This window comes from Oncorhynchus mykiss, chromosome 14, assembly GCF_013265735.2.
Source record: "Oncorhynchus mykiss isolate Arlee chromosome 14, USDA_OmykA_1.1, whole genome shotgun sequence".
Taxonomy (NCBI): Eukaryota; Metazoa; Chordata; class Actinopteri; order Salmoniformes; family Salmonidae; genus Oncorhynchus; species Oncorhynchus mykiss.
This window is the reverse complement of record NC_048578.1, coordinates 13,222,483-13,239,242: the sequence shown is the minus strand read 5'-3', so window position 1 is coordinate 13,239,242 and position 16,760 is coordinate 13,222,483. Positions and strand designations below refer to the sequence as shown.

The window sequence follows — 16,760 nt, the reverse complement described above, 5'->3', positions numbered from 1 at the left end:
AGTGATGAGCTCTACAGCAGTCTCACAACTCAATCGCTGGTTGAAAACTGTTTTCTGCCCATCCCAAAAGATAGAATTTGTAGATAATTGTCCCTCTTTCTGGGACTCACCCACAAACAGGACCAAGCCTGGCCTGTTGAGGAGTGACAGATTCCGTCCTAGCTGGAGGGGTGCTCTCATCTTATCTACGAACATAGACAGGGCTCTAACTCCCCTAGCTCCACAATTAAATAGGGTGCAGGCCAGGCAGCATGCTGTTAGCCAGCCTGCCAGCTTAGTGGAGTCTGCTAATAGCACAGTCAGTGTAGTCAGCTCAGCTATCCCCATTGAGACTGTGTCTGTGCCTCGACCTAGGTTGGGCAAAACTAAACATGGCGCCTTAGCAATCTCACTGGAAAAAGACCTCCTCCATTCCTGCAATTATTGAAAGAGATTGTGATACCTCACATCTCAAAATAGGGCTACTTAACATTAGATCCCTCACTTCCAAAGCAGTTATAGTCAATTAACTAATCATAATTAATTAACTAATCACTGATCATAATCTTGATGTGATTGGCCTGACTGAAACATGGTTTAAGCCTGATGAATTTACTGTGTTAAATGAGGACTCTCCTCCTGGTTACACTAGTGACCATATCCCCCGCGCATCCCATAAAGGCGGAGGTGTTGTTAACATTTACGATAGCAAATTTAAATTTACAAAAAAAAAATGACGTTTTCATCTTTTGAGCTTCTAGTCATGAAATCTATGCAGCCTACTCAATCACTTTTTATAGCTACTGTTTATAGGCCTCCTGGGCCACATACAGCGTTCCTCACTGAGTTCCCTGAATTCCTATCGGACCTTGTAGTCATGGCAGATAATATTCACATTTTTGGTGACTTTAATATTCATATGGAAAAGTCCACAGACCCACTCCAAAAGGCTTTCGGAGCCATCATCGACTCAGTGGGTTTTGTCCAACGTGTCTCCGGACCTACTCACTGCCACAGTCATACTCAGGACCTAGTTTTGTCCCATGGAATAAATGTTGTGGATCTTAATGTTTTTCCTCATAATCCTGGACTATCGGACCACCATTTTATTACGTTTGCAATCTCAACAAATAATCTGCTCAGACCCCAACCAAGGATCATCAAAAGTCATGCTATAAATTCTCAGACAACCCAAAGATTCCTTGATGTCCTTCCTGACTCCTTCTGCCTACCCAAGGACGCCAGAGGACAAAAATCAGTTAACCTGTCACGACTCCGACCGAAGGTGGCTCCCCTTCCCGTTCGGGTGGCGCTCGGCGGTCGTCGTCGCCGGCCTACTAGCTGCCACTGATTCTTTCCTCCCCCTCCTTATGTGTTTATTGAGTACACCTGTTTTGAGTTGGGTATAATTAGTGAGGCATTATTAGTCAGCCGGCCCGCCTGGTTCTTTGTGCGGGATTAATTATTGTGACCTTCTGTTTTGTGTAACTTGTGTGCACGTCTGTGGGTTACGTGTTTTCCCATTTTGTGGGTTTTGCTGGACAGTTTAAGTCCCCTAGTTTGGGGCGTTTGTTTTGTTACACGCCCTGTGTTTTCGTGGGGTTGGCTTATGTTCGCCGTTTTGTGCATTAAAGTAGCACTACCCTGAACTCTCTGCTTCCTGCGCCTGACTTCTCACCCACTACACTCAGAACGGTACATAACCACCTTACTGAGGAACTCAATTTAACCTTGCGCAATACCCTAGATGCAGTCGCACCCCTAACAACTAAAAACATTTGTCATAAGAAACTAGCTCCCTGGTCTAAAGAAAATACCCGAGCTCTGAAGCCAGCTTCCAAAAAATTGGAACGGAAATGGCGCCACACCAAACTGGAAGTCTTCCAACTAGCTTGGAAAGACTGTACCGTGCAGTATCGAAGAGCCTTCACTGCTGCTCGATCATCCTATTTTTCCAACTTAATTGAGGAAAATAAGAACAATCCAAAGTTTATTTTTGATATTGTCGCAAAGCTAACTAAAAAGCAGCATTCCCCAAGAGAGGATGGCTTTCACTTCAGCAGTGATAAATTCATGAACTTCTTTGAGGAAAAGATCATGATCATTAGAAAGCAAATTACAGACTCCTCTTTAAATCTGCATATTCCTCCAAAGCTCAGTTGTTCTGAATCAGCCTCCAGTATTTATGCTGCAGTAGTTTATGTGTCGGGGGGCTACGGTCAGTCTGTTATATCTGGAGTATTTCTCCTGTCTTATCCGGTGTCCTGTGTGAATTTAAGTATGCTCTCTCTAATTCTGAGCCCTAGGACCATGCCTCATGACTACCTGGCGTGATGACTCCTTGCTGTCCCCAGTCCATCTGCCTGCGGTATGGAACCCTGACATGTTCACCGGACGTGCTACCTGTCCCAGACCTGCTGTTTTCAACTCTCTAGAGACAGCAGGAGCGGTAGAGATACTCTCAATTATCGGCTATGAAAAGCCAACTGACATTTACTCCTGAGGTGCTGACCTGTTGCACCCTTGACAACTACTGTGATTATTATTATTTGACCATGCTGGTCATTTATGAACATTTGAACATCTTGGCCATGTTCTGTTATAATCTCCACCCGGCACAGCCACCGTACTTCTACACCTGCATTGCTTGCTGTTTGGGGTTTTAGGCTGGGTTTCTGTACATCACTTTGAGATATCAGCTGATGTAAGAAGGGCTATATAAATACATTGGATATGTGGAGATATGAAAGGAGAAATTACTATTCCTGAATATTATTTTCAATAGAACACCAGAGTGAATCTTCAAACCCCTGTATGAATAGAACACTGATGTAGAGGAGGAATTTGTGATGTAACACAAATGTATAATGGGCTACTAGAGATAAAGTAACATAATATTGAGTATAATGTGTTACTAGAGATCTGAGGAAGTAACCATATCTATTTTTGACCAACTTTGCTAGTAACAGTATGGTGGTACATGCTAACTCATGTCTGACTAAAACAGTGTACTAACTAGCAGCAACAAACTCAAACCAACCCAGGGCCATATCAAAACACGTCACAGTTAGTTGCATAGTGTAATCCTGAATCTAATCAAATCTGGAGGCAGTCAGTCTGTAAAGCATAGAATTAGTTTACAAACGAGATTATGTTATTTCTCGAGCTACAGTATGTTTATAATTGAGGGATGATGACAATCATTGACCCTGTTTTTCTGTTAAACAAACTGCACAGTCAGGTGCCAGACTGATGCTCTGGTGTTGAACGGATGCCGGGACCTACCAGAAGGAGCAAAGGTGGGTATCATAACATGTCCAGCAATGTGATTGCAATGGTTTAGCAACCTCCAAAAATAATTTCATTCACTGTTCAATATTTTCACAGCTTGTCAGACAAGACCTCAGAATAAAAGTGTGCCATGCAACACAAGTACCCTTGTGACATCTCTATTGTTGCCAGAGTCAAGATCAATTCTTATAAAAAGAACATGAGGTCTCTGATAGTGACTCTAGTTAAGGCCCTGATGACACAGATGGCTTCATCAACAACAACAGGCACATTGTGTTCTGTGAAATGTGAAAAGTTTTATAAAAATATACCCGGCTTGATAAAATAGTAGGCTAATTCCTCAGCCAACCAGATACAGCTAGTAGATGTATTTTGGTTGTGAAGTGCGTTAGCAAAAAGCTTGGTCCTTTCTTTAGAAGAAAATGCAATTTACCACTTGGCTGTCTATTATATCACCCCGTCACAGGCCCTCCCAGTCAACACCACTTCATAAGATTGCCTGCTGCAGTTGTTCAAGAGATGTCCCGTTTGCAGCCGAACATGCAGCATAGAGAAGACCAGGAAGGGGGCCGTCATCAGCTTCGTGCAGACATGCCCTCACTGTGAGCATTCCTATGAATGGATTAGTCAGCCACATATTGGCGAGTATGCGGCCAGCAACCTTCACCTGTCAGTGGCAACAGCTTTCACAGGCTCATCATTGGTACAAAAACAGAAGGTAACCCACTTCATTACTTTGATACATTTGAGAACCCAATTGTGAAACATAATGTATGTAAACTGACATTATTTGCTGCTTATTTTCTGCTTCTTAGATGCATTTAATAATGTCCATGGGCTCTGGCAAAGACCTCACCTCTTGTCTGCTCACCGACAGTCGTGGATGGTAGCGTAGGGAATATCTGACACACAAACATATACTACAGTGCCTTTGGAACGTATTCAGACCACTTGACTTTTTCCACAATTTGTTACGTTCTAGCCTTATTCTAAAATGGGTTAAATAAAAAATAATCCTCAGCAAATCTACACACATTACCCCATAATGACAAAGCGAAAACAGGTTTTTAGAAATGTTTGCAAACGTATTTAAAATAATGTAAAATACCTTATTTACATAAGTATCCATTTAATGTTGGCTTCACTTGGCTTATTATTATCACATTATTCTCACATATTTTAGAATGTAATAATAATTTTTATATCATGGCCTAAAAAAATGCATTATTCTTAAAATGATAATGGCCCACTTTTTCTTTTACACTTTTTGGGTGGAGAGTGGTTCTATAGTAGGTCCTTATATGTACAATTATAGAAATTATACAATGGTATTATATTGTGTTCCTTCAAAATGACAATGAAGTGCTTGACATAGTCCCTGAAAGTCTTTGAATTAGACTTGCCAATGTCTTTATGAACCCTGCTTAAAGGATGTATATTCCTAAGCCTATGTTGTTGTATAGGCGGAGTTATGGGCCAATTTGCATATATTCCCTTTCATTCCTCTAGTCTAGTACACATGTGGAACTGCATAAAAATATGTTTTATTTTGCTTTCAAAGCATTTTGGAATTTTGACCCCAATGTCAAGCATTGGCTCAATTATTTATAGAAAGACCCTTATAGACGTTCAGTGTCTACTATGATGGTAAAGGTTTATCTTGATTTTGTGTAACAGTACGAGAAATTCTGATGTGCTGAACGTTTTTACATATTTTTTTTACATTTTCTGTGCCAAAATATGATTTCAAAAACAATAGGACTCTCTGTATGATGTGGGTCTTCAGTCTTATAGACAGTGGCTTCACTCCTGCTCAAGTCTCATTTTCAGTATTTGCGCCCCTTGCCCTTAGGCCTGGACTGTGATCCGGCTCTTCCGAGTGAGTGTATGGCGTGTTGTTCTGGTTAGGTATCTGCTCTGCTACTTACAGATCCATCCGGTTGCAGCGATAGAGAGAGCCACCGACATCCACCAGGTAAGAACATGGTGTGACTTTCTGTAGATTTCACCAAAATCCAGTGTGGTCGCCCGGCAGTGGGTTTCGTCCTTATTGTCTCACCCACCTCCAGCTCTGTTAGGTCTCAAGCAGTCCGGTCGAAGACGTCTCGACCGGACTGCTCCTAGACAGAAGGCGTTGCACTGCTGTCCATGTTTTCCTCCACTGTAAGATGGCTTTCCAGGGGCCGTGTCCGTTAAGCAAGGCCTTGCGTAACAGTTTTTTTTACAACCTTGACAGCTGACTCTGCCTTGCCATTTGCCAATGGGAGCTTTGGAAAGGAGGTCATGTGGTCAAACTCCCATTCTGAGGCGAAACGCTTGAACTGTGCAATGAGTTGTGTGCCATTGTCCGTGATGTCCTAGCCAGGCTGACCTTGCCTTGCGAACTGTGCCTTGCAGCGCTTTATGACTGTCTCTGCAGACAAGTCAGGGAGCAGTTCAATCTCCCAAAAGTCAGAGTAGTGATCAACGATGAGAAGATAGTCCTTTTGTCTGTGACTGAATAACCATGCTGACGATCTGCTAGGGCCTTGTGGGTAATTCTTGCAACATCATGGTTTCATTTTGCTGTTCATGCGCATGCTCGTCGCATGTGGTACAGCTGCTGACGAAGTCTTTCATTTCTGCCTGCATGTTTGGCCAGTATAATGTTTTGCGTGCTTGGCGGGAGCATACTTCACCTCCAATATGACTGGGGTGCCAGGAGCTTCACATCGTGGTCGTGTTCTGGTTCTTAGTCAGTGTCACCGCAGCCTACAATCAGGATATCATCAACGATGGGTTCAATCCCCTTGATCCCCTCGTGCTGCTTCCGTTGGTCAACCCCGGGCACCACGGAGACACCAAACGGGAGCTTGAGCCAACGTTTTCCCACCCTAGCATATTAGATGACTGTCATTCATATTCCATTCACCCATCTCAATGTAACATCGATAGGTTTAGGCAATTACATGATAATCGAAGTTACTCTATATGCATCATGAGGTTGCTACAACCTAGCCTACAAAGCCTACAGGTCGAGAGACAAATTGGAGCCTTGCAGAGTCTTGCCTGCACCTAGCTTATCTGGGGTGTAATCATTTGTCCACACAGTTTCAAAAAGGAATGAGAGTTTCTATTGGACAAATTGAGGTAGGTCCATCCACATGTCATTACATTTGCTTCTGTTTAAGAAATGTTTGCAGCAGAATCGATTCCTTCTCGCATCCTTCTCGCATTTACGTGCTCTCCCCCTCTCACCTTTTCACTTTGCTTGTGGACTTCAGTGCACAACACAACAACTGTCTGTGACCCTTTCTAAAAAAAATATCCAAGCCATACCATAACTGCTAACCTCTACACAGTCTACATCGTTGTCATCATATTAGGGAAGGATCGAACTGTACAGGATTGCTACCTGGAGGAAAATGGGGGAAGGTCATGCTTGTTCAATTTCAGTCAAGGAGAGTTAAAAAAAAAAATGTTATCTAGTCCAGCGGAGTAGATTCAGATTCAGATCAACTTTATTATCCCACCAGGGGGAAATGAATTTGGTCATGTGCTTAAAAATACGGTACATAAAACATAAAGACACAGAAACTACACAATAAAATTCACATAATTTATAATTGATTGAATTTCTATATTTCTTAGTGTTTTATGTAAGTTACTTATTAGGCTATATATCGATGTGTGCCCGATGCCGCCCCTCATCTCTGATTCTCTGCTGGGCGCGCAATATCAAGTGTGCCTATTGGCTATTTAGTGTGATCTCAATGAAAAGATCCATAGCTTGCAAAGAGTTGCAAAGAAAAAGCCATATCTCAAACTAGCCAATTCAAAGAAAAGATTAAGATGGGCAAAAGAACATAGACACTGGACAGAGGAACTCTGCCTAGAAGGCCAGCATCCCAGAGTTGCCTCTTCACTGTTGACATTGACACTGGTGTTTTGGGGGTACTATTTAATGAAGCTGCCAGTTGAGGACTTGTGAGGCATCTGTTTCTCAAACTACACACTCTAATCTACTTGTCCTCTTGCTCAGTTGTGCACCAGGGCTTCCCACTCCTCTTTCTATTCTGGTTAGAGCCAGTTTGCGTTGTTCTGTGAAGGGAGTAGTACACAGCATTGTAACAGATCTTCAGTTTCTTGGCAATTTCTCGCATGGAATGGTCTTCATTTCTCCGAACAAGAATAGACTGACAAGTTTCAGAAGAAAGGTCTTTGTTACTGGCCATTTTGAGCCTGTAATCGAACCCACAAATGCTAATGCTCCAGATACTCAACTAGTCTAAAGAAGGCCAGTTTAATTGCTTATTTAATAAAAACAACAGTTTTCAGCTGTGCTAACATAATTGCAAAAGGGTTTTCTAATGATCAATTAGCTTTTTAAAATTATAAACTTGGATTAGCTAAAACAACGTGCCATTGGAACACAGGAGGGATGGTTGCTGATAATGGGCCTCTGTACGCCTATGTAGATATTCCATAAAAATCTGCCGTTTCCAGCTACAATAGTCATTTACAACGTTAACAATGTCCACACTGTATTTCTGATCAATTTGATGTTATTTTAACGGACAGAAAATGTGCTTTCCTTTCAAAAACAAGGACATTTCTAAGTGACCCCAAACTTTTGAACGGTAGTATACATGGGTGGTCTCTCTGAAGAATAAATCAAAAGAATACATTATAATACACACTGACGTTTAATGTTCCTCTGCGCAAAGTTCCAAAACACAGCATGTTAAATCATGTTTAAAATATCACAACAGGTTACAATTGACACACATTGTTGGAATCTGAGCATAATTCCAAACCTTCACAAAGCCAGCTTTTGAATACACAGTGGTAATGTGTCACTCTTTAAGAAATGATGCTCATATACGCTACACACACAATCGCGTTGAACACTGTAAGACTCTACTTCATGATGTAGCTTAAGTCTTTCTTAATCTCTCTGAATCTCTCTCCTTTGGTCTTTTCAATGTACCTTTAGCGTTAGCTTAAGCCTGCCCTTCAACTAACACTACAACTTCTCTTTCCTCTCTCTCTTTCTCTCCCTCCACCGCTGAGCTCTCCTCGCTTTCTTTCTCTTTCCCATCTTTTCCTTTGTTCTCCCCTCCCACACTCTCCTCCTCTTTCTTCTCTGTAGTGGTTTCTACCTCTCCGTCGGTCATCTTTTCACTCTTCTTTTCCTCTGCTGTGTCCTTCTTCTCCATTTCTTCCTTGTCCTTCTTCTCCTTCTCTATTTTGGAGAGGTGGTGACAAAGAGCCTGGACATAGGTGAACACACACATAGGATCTGGTCTGTTCCCCATCAGGAGCATATCACCAACCTCCAACAGGGGGTAGCAGTCAGCCATGGTCCTGAGAGAGAGAGAGAGAGAGAGAGAGAGAGAGAGAGAGAAAGAGAGAGAGAGAGAGACAGAGAGAGAGAGGATGATTACTTTACAACACACACACTCAGACACAAACACACACATACAGCTTCGTACTCTGCTGTGTTGAAGGCCAGGGTGAAGTTCTTCTCTTTCTCAGATGCCTTCAGGGCTGAGAAGTCAAAAGCATCTGGGAAGAAGCGATGGATGAGTGCACAGAACGCCAGCCCATCACACCATGAAGATGAGAAGTTCTCTATGGAAACGCCCTGGGAAAGAGAGGGTGGCAAGCAGGGTTATGGTTCCCCAGATGTCACTTCTTATGTCTCTTGTGCATGACCATGACCATCCCCTCACCTCATAGTTGCGTGTTTTGTTGGCACACCATGAAAGCACTTTCTGTTTGATTGATGCCCCACTTGCCACAGCCATAGATGATCTCTGAAGTTTGAAGTTGCGGACAACCGGTGTCCTTAAAATAAGTCAAAAGACAAATACAACTCTCCCCATTAGAATGTTGTTATATTAATACAGATTATATATTTAATTATACACATTGGAACACATTATACATGTCATAACTTACTCAGGTGCATTTTGCTGGAACTTTGCTATGATGTCATTTTTTCTGGACATCCGGGCAGAGCGGGCAGAGTTCCGGGGTCGGATCACAGAGGGGGCTGCAGAGGATGGGGTAGAGGCGGTGGGATTCAAGACACTCTTTCTTTTGGTCTTCCCTTGCTTCTCCACCTCCTTGCTTTTCTCTTTAACCTTTCCTCCTCCCGCCCCTTCCTTTTCTTTTACTGGTTTGCTCTTGTTCTCTGGTGCCTCCCCTCCCTCTCCCTTCCCTTCCTCTCCCTTCACTGCCTCTCCATCTCCTTTCCCTGCCACTCCCTTCCCTGCCTCTCCCTTCCCTGCCACTCCCTTCCCTGCCTCTCCCTTCCCTGCCTCTCCCTTCCCTGCTTCTCCCTTCCCTGCCTCTCCCTTCCCTGCCACTCCCTTCCCTGCCTCTCCCTTCCCTGCCACTCCCTTCCCTGCCTCTTCCTTCCCTGCCTCTCCCTTCACTGCCTCTCCATCTCCTTTCCCTGCCACTCCCTTCCCTGCCTCTCCCTTCCCTGCCACTCCCTTCCCTGCCTCTCCCTTCCCTGCCTCTCCCTTCCCTGCTTCTCCCTTCCCTGCCTCTCCCTTCCCTGCCACTCCCTTCCCTGCCTCTCCCTTCCCTGCCACTCCCTTCCCTGCCACTCCCTTCCCTGCCTCTCCCTTCCCTGCCTCTCCCTTCCCTGCTTCTCCCTTCCCTGCCTCTCCCTTCCCTGCCACTCCCTTCCCTGCCTCTCCCTTCCCTGCCTCTCCCTTCCCTGCTTCTCCCTTCCCTGCCTCTCCCTTCCCTGCCACTCCCTTCCCTGCCACTCCTTTCCCTGCCACTCCCTTCCCTGCCTCTCCCTTCCCTGCCTCTCCCTTCCCTGCCACTCCCTTCCCTGCCTCTCCCTTCCCTGCCTCTCCCTTCCCTGCCACTCCCTTCCCTGCCTCTTCCTTCCCTGCCTCTCCCTTCCCTGCTTCTCCCTTCCCTGCCTCTCCCTTCCCTGCTTCTCCCTTCCCTGCCTCTCCCTTCCCTGCCACTCCCTTCCCTGCCACTCCCTTCCCTGCCTCTCCCTTCCCTGCCTCTCCCTTCCCTGCCTCTCCCTTCCCTGCCTCTCCCTTCCCTGCCACTCCCTTCCCTGCCTCTCCCTTCCCTGCCTCTCCCTTCCCTGCCTTTATTTTTCTGTCTTTCCTCTTCTCTTCATCTCCTTTTCTCTTTTCTATTTTCCCCCCCTTCCCCTCTTTCTTGGCATTATTTTCTCCCCCCTTCTCTTTGTCCTCTTTCAGCTCCTCTTTCTTTTTCTCAATCTCTCCATTCTTGACCACCTCTTGCCCCTTTCCATTCTTGTGCTCCTCCATCTCACTTTCCCCCTCTCCTTTCACCAATTTGGGGTCTTCTGTTTCTCCGGTGTCTGCACCATGACACGGCCCTTCCTCACCCTTACAAGCCTCTTCACCATTAACCTCATTGGCGTCGGTTACAGTCTGAGACTCCTCTATGTTTTCAATGCTAGCCCCTGTTGCCTGTTCTGGAGTTTTCACCCTATTAGCCCCTGACTTGACCCTATGACCTTCCACTGTGTCCTCCGCCAGGTGCTCTCTCTTCGGGGGGTCACACTCCTGGACTGGAGCTTCTCTCTCTGTCTGAGAGACAAACCAGATAAGATTACAATGGGCAATTCTGAGCACTTGAGGTAGTTTTGGTTAGGGTTATAGGACAGAATTGTTGTCAGAGACCTGATTTTATATCAGTTGTTGAGGGGAGAGACTATGTAAAGTGACATTATACATAGTTAAGTACTAAACTAGGAAATGAGTCTGTTTCACTCTAGGGAATCCCCATAGTTACTTTGGTGCTCATGTAGCCGATGCGAAATGGCTAGCTAGTTAGCGGTGGTGCGCGCTAGTGGCGTTTCAGTCGGTGACGTCACTCGCTCTGAGACCTTGAAGTGGTGGTTCCCCTTGCTCTGCAAGGGCCGCGGCTTTTGGAGCGATGGGTAACGATGCTTCGAGGGTGACTGTTGCCTGTGTGCAGAGCGTCCCTGGTTCGCGCCCAGGTCGGGGCGAGGGGACGGACGTAAAGTCTATACTGGTACACTCAGAACACATGTACAGAGTTGTACAGAGTTGTTTATGGCTGTAATATTACACAGGTCTATCATAATGTTCCATGACTTTAATAAGTCACAACTGAAACATATTACATGTTTATGTTGTTTTTATGTAATGCAAATATTCAACCTACTTTTAAGATATATAACGTTGCAGATAATACAGTATGTTGGATTTATGTTAGGTCAGTGCACTTGAGGGACTGTCCCAGGTGTCACTCCTGGTCATGTTTCAGGGTAGTGACTCATCAGTGAAAATAGGATGGACACGTGTGTGAGTGTGTGTGTGTGTGTGTGTGTGTGTGTGAGAGTGTGTGTGTGTGAGAGTGTGTGTGTGTGAGAGAGAGTGTGTGTGTGTGTGTTGAGAGAGAGAAAGGCAGCAACATTCCTGTGCCAGAATTTGGCACAGGAACAGGTGTTGCCCAGCCATGACCACCACCAACCCCTCCCACTATCTTCGCTCCAAATACTACATTGGACCACATCGCAAATACAACTCTGCCACCTCATGGTAAAGCTATATGGCTGATGTTGTATGTGTTTTTTTTTCTTGAAAAAAGTGTGTATTTGTTTGTCTTTAGGTGGTTGAGGTTTGTCTCTGTATGCATATTGTCTTGGGGTTGTCTGTATCTGTTTTTGGGTGTGTTTCCTTCATCAACACACACACCTGATTGTTGTTGTTGTCCTCTATCTGGTTGGCTGTTGCATCGTTCCCAGAATCCTCCTGGTGGAGTGATACATCGTCCATGGTTTGATGGACTTCCTTTGTCTGTTTGTCCAACTTCTTCTGAAACATCAAGTCAAATCAGACTCTTCCTTTCCTTTATTGAATTGCTCCTGATCATTCAATATCTATGTTCATTCAACGTCCATTCCATCAATCAGTGTAGCCTCAAAGCTCAAAGTTCTAGGCAGAAATCTCTCTTGCTCTCTCTCTCCCTCTCTTTTGCTCTCTTTCTCTCTCTCTCTCTTTTACCGCTCTGTCTCTGTCTGTCTATATCTCTCTGTCAGTGCTCTCATGTGTGTGGTTAGTGAGTGCCCCCTGCCCCCCTCCTTCCTTCGCTAGGATTCCAAGTCACTTTATCTGACCTGCAGAACAACACAGGTTCCAGAAATAGAGCTAGTGACATCGGCACAGTCCAACAGCCAGGACAGCTGCATCTGCTCTGGAAACCATGGGTACACAGACACATACACACACAAACATGCATAAGTACACACATGTATACGTGTGTGCAAATACACACATACACAGACAGACAGACACACACACACAAACACACTCACACACACAGACACACTCATATTATATTCTCAAGTAAAGCCCTAGCAAACAGATTTGCATAGTTGGGACTCTACTCAAATTAAATTGAATTCTTACCCTGATCCCAAGGACCCTAATGGCCTATTTAATCTCAAAGTAAATGCAGTCATTCAGATATGAGTTAACAGAAATAGTAACAATCAATACAGTTCACAGTTCAACACACATACATGGAGACCAAGACATACAGAGACCAGCACTTCCACGTACACATGCAGTGAATCTTTGATGTTGATAAAAGCGTGTGAGTTGAGTGGTAGGAGAGGTGCAGCCCTTACCTTGTGTGGTACCTATAGCCCTCTGAGTTCGCTGTGGTCACTGTGTCCTGCTTTCTCTCTCTCTCTATTAAGTCAGTGTCCACTTCTGTCTGTCCTGTTTGTCTTAACACCTCTCTCTCTTTCTGTTTTTCTGGCTCTCAATACAGTGTTGATAAACTGCAGCGACCAGTGAATCAGTAAGATGTGAATATTCTCTCTCTCTCTCTCTCTCTCTCTTTCTCTCTCTCTCTCGCTCTCTCTCTCCGTCTCTCTCTGTCTCTCTCTCTCTCTCTCTCTCTCTCTCTCGCAGCAGAATGCTAATGTCCTGTAATGTCCAACCAGATTCGTACCGATATACAGTGGGGTCCATAATCAAATAGAAAGTTATATTATTTTATACTAATACAATTGCTCAGAGAAAAATCTAAAAAAGATAAGCGTCAAAAGTATTACTTCAGCACTCTATTCTTGCGAGGGTAACAACACACCCCAACAAATTATGAGATTGGAGAACACATTGGGAGGGATCTTAGACCATTCCCCCATGCAGAATCTTTCCAGATCTTTGATATTCTTCATCTGCGCTCATGGACTGGCCTTTTCAATTCCATCCACAGGTTTTCAATGGGGTTCCAGTCCGGAGACTAAGATGGCCATTGCAAAATGTTGATTTTATGGTTAACCATTTCTTTGTGGATTTTGATTAGCGATTGGGGTTATTGTTTTGCTGGAAGATCCACTTCCTGATGATTTTTTTGTTTTTCATCAGAAATGATTGCTTATAGGTCGCAGTTGTAAATGAGAACTTGTTCTCATCATGCCTACCTGGTTAAATAAAGGTGAAAAATATATATATATAGGTACCTTCATGTGTGTGTACAAAATTATATATATTCATTGTTTGGCCTAAATGGAATGTTCGTTTCCTGTATATTTAATATGTGGTTGTCTCACCTAGCTATCATCAGATGTTTTTATTTATTTAACTTTCATTTAACTAGGCAAGTCAGTTAAGAACAAATTCTTATTTACAATGACAACCTACCAGGGAACAATGGGTTAACTGCCTTGTTCAGGGGCAGAAAGACAGATTTTTACCTTGTCAGCTCAGGGATTCGATCCAGCAACCTTTCGGTAACTGGCCCAATGCTCTAACCACTAGGCACTAACTGTAAGTTGCTCTGGATAAGAGTACCTGCTAAATGACTAAAGTGTCAAATGTAAACGCAGTGTTGGAAAAAGTAAAGATACCTTAATAGAAAATGACTCAAGTAAAAGTCACCCAGTAAAATACTACTTGAGTAAAAGTCTAAAAGTATCTGGTTTTAAATGTACTTAAGTACAGTGGAGGAAAAGGTTCTCAATTGTCATACTTGAGTAAAAGTAGGAAGTAAAAGTAAGTGTGCCAGATGGCACAATTTTCTTGTTTTTTTAATTTACAGACAGCCAGGGGCACACTCCAACACTCAGGCGTTATTTATAAACGCAGCATTTGTGTTTAGTGAGTCTGCCAGATCAGAGGCAGTAAGGATGACAACGCATTATATTGATAGGTCTGTGAATTGTACCATATTGCTGTCCTGCCTGAGCCTTCGAAATGTAACTAGTACTTTTGGGTGTCAGGGAAAATGTATGGGAGTACAAAGTACATATTTTCTTATAAAAGTAAAAATTGACAAAAATATATAAATGAAAGTCGGCTACAGATACCCCCAAAAATGATTTACTTAAGTAATACTTTTAAATATTTCTACTTTGTTACTTTTCACCACTGTGTAAATGTTTTAAATACAGATCTCATCAAGATTGGAATGCTGTGAACCAAGAGGTTGTGAGTTTAAATCCCAGGTGAGGACATGTTGAATACTAATTACTGTATAAATAAACATTCACAATGTAATCATGTATGTCAACGTGTATCAAATATGTACTTTCAAAACATTGTAGGTGAAAAGCACTGTGTGTGTGTGTGTGTGTGTGTGTGTACACGCATGTAACTAGTTCCACAGCCTTTTTTGGCAGTAAATTGTCAAAATCATAATTTGTAGTTGAATGAATATATGAGACAAATTGAGCAAACAAATAATTTCAAATTGACTGAATTTTTGCCTCCATTTTCCCATGTTGGAGGTAAGTTGGCCAAACTAAAATTGTTAAATTCAGGTAACACTTTGTCCGAAAAGTTGAGTAAACAAAATAAGCCTGTGGAAGCAGTTACTTAATTTTACAGTGTATTATCTCTGTCACCGTTGTGGGATCATCACAGACTCTGGACCTGATTTGTGCACATAGAAATTATCCACCGCTCTTAGACTTGCTTTAAATGAGAATGACAGATCCATAACACACATTTTTATGTGAATTTGGTCGGGTCACCCAAAAAGTTACATATAGCAGCTTTAACTTAGCAAGCGTTAGCTAGATAGCGAAAAGACATTAACCCGCTAAAAGTCCACAAGCTAGCAAGCTAAATATCCATAGTTATCTAACTAGCTAGCTAACGTTACGTCATGGGCTTAAAAAAGAAGCTTGCCAAAGCAAAGGGGGATGAGCAAGCAACACGTAAATCCTGTTGCATTCATATGAACTTCATAATTAAAGTTATTAAAGTTGTAACGGTTTTCGGCGTCTGAAGAGGAATCGCACCAAAGAGCAGCGTGGTAAGTATTCATTACTTTTTATTTACACTGAACACTAAACAAAAATAACAAAGAGAATAACCGAAACCGAAACAGTCCTGTAAGGTGCAAAACACTAAACAGAAAATAACGCTACCTAAGTATGGTTTCCAATCAGAAACAATGATAGACAGCTGTCCCTGATTGAGAACCATACCCGGCCAAAACAAAGAAATACAAAAACATGTATAAGAACATAGAATGCCCACCCAAATCAAACCCTGACCAATCCAAAATAGAGACATAAAAAGCTCTAAAAGTTTTATTGAGGTATGCTTCCACTCTCTAGTCAGTATTATTATCTAGTCTTATTCAGTGGCAATGTTAGCATGTAAATCATGGTGGGACAAACACAAAAAACATGTCTTTTTTTATTTCACCTTTATTTAACCAGGTAGGCCAGTTGAGAACAAGTTGTTCTCATTTACAACTTCGACCTGGCAAAGATAATGCAAAGCAGTGTGGCAAAAACAACAACAGAGGTACACATGGGATAAATAAACATGCAGTCAATAACACAATAGAAAAATCTGTATACAGTGTGTGCAAATGAAGTAAGGAGGTGAGGCAATAAATAGGCCATAGTCGTGAAGTAATTACAATTTAGCAAATTAACACTGTGCAGATGAGGATGTGCAGAAATACTGGTAGAAATACTGGTGTGCAAAAGAGCAGAAAAACTAAAACAAATATGGGGATGAGGTATGTAGTTGGATGGGCTATTTCCAGATGGGCTGTGTACAGCTGCAGCGATCGGTAAGCTGCTCTGACAGCTGATGCTTACAGTTAGTGAGGGAGATATAAGTCTCCAACTCCAGTGATTTTTGCAATTCGTTCCAGTCATTGGCAGCAGAGGACTTGAAAGAAAGCCAGCCAAAGGAGGTGTTGGCTTGTGCTACGGGTGGGACTAATAGATGACCTGAAGGACTCAGACTCTGGTCTGGCGAAACCAAGATTGAACTCTTTGGCCTGAAGCATCACGTCTGGAGGAAACCTGGTGAATATGTAGCAAGGACCAGCCAACAAGAGCATACAGGTTGCAGTGGTGGGTAGTGTATTTTTTGGTGACAAAATGGCGATAGACGGCATCCAATTTGCTGAGTAGAGTGTTGGAGGCTATTTTGTAAATGACATCACCAAAGTCAAGGATCGGTAGGATAGTCAGTTTTACGAGGGTATGTTTGGCA

The 16,760-nt window shown here is 43.2% G+C and overlaps 1 protein-coding gene across 1 annotated transcript; it reads right to left on the bottom strand.

Annotated features, from left to right (window-relative positions):
* Nucleotides 1-7,939: 7,939 nt before the first annotated feature.
* smtnl1 (smoothelin-like 1) lies at nt 7,940-13,153 on the bottom strand. The gene is made up of 7 exons (XM_036943625.1): nt 12,917-13,153; nt 11,982-12,101; nt 10,362-10,847; nt 9,214-9,611; nt 8,985-9,099; nt 8,745-8,896; nt 7,940-8,616 (listed from the first exon to the last, which is right to left on the bottom strand). The coding sequence occupies exons 2-7, from the start codon at nt 12,060-12,062 to the stop codon at nt 8,253-8,255; spliced, it is 1,596 nt and encodes a 531-aa protein (XP_036799520.1). The 5' UTR covers nt 12,063-12,101; nt 12,917-13,153; the 3' UTR covers nt 7,940-8,252.
* Nucleotides 13,154-16,760: the final 3,607 nt, after the last annotated feature.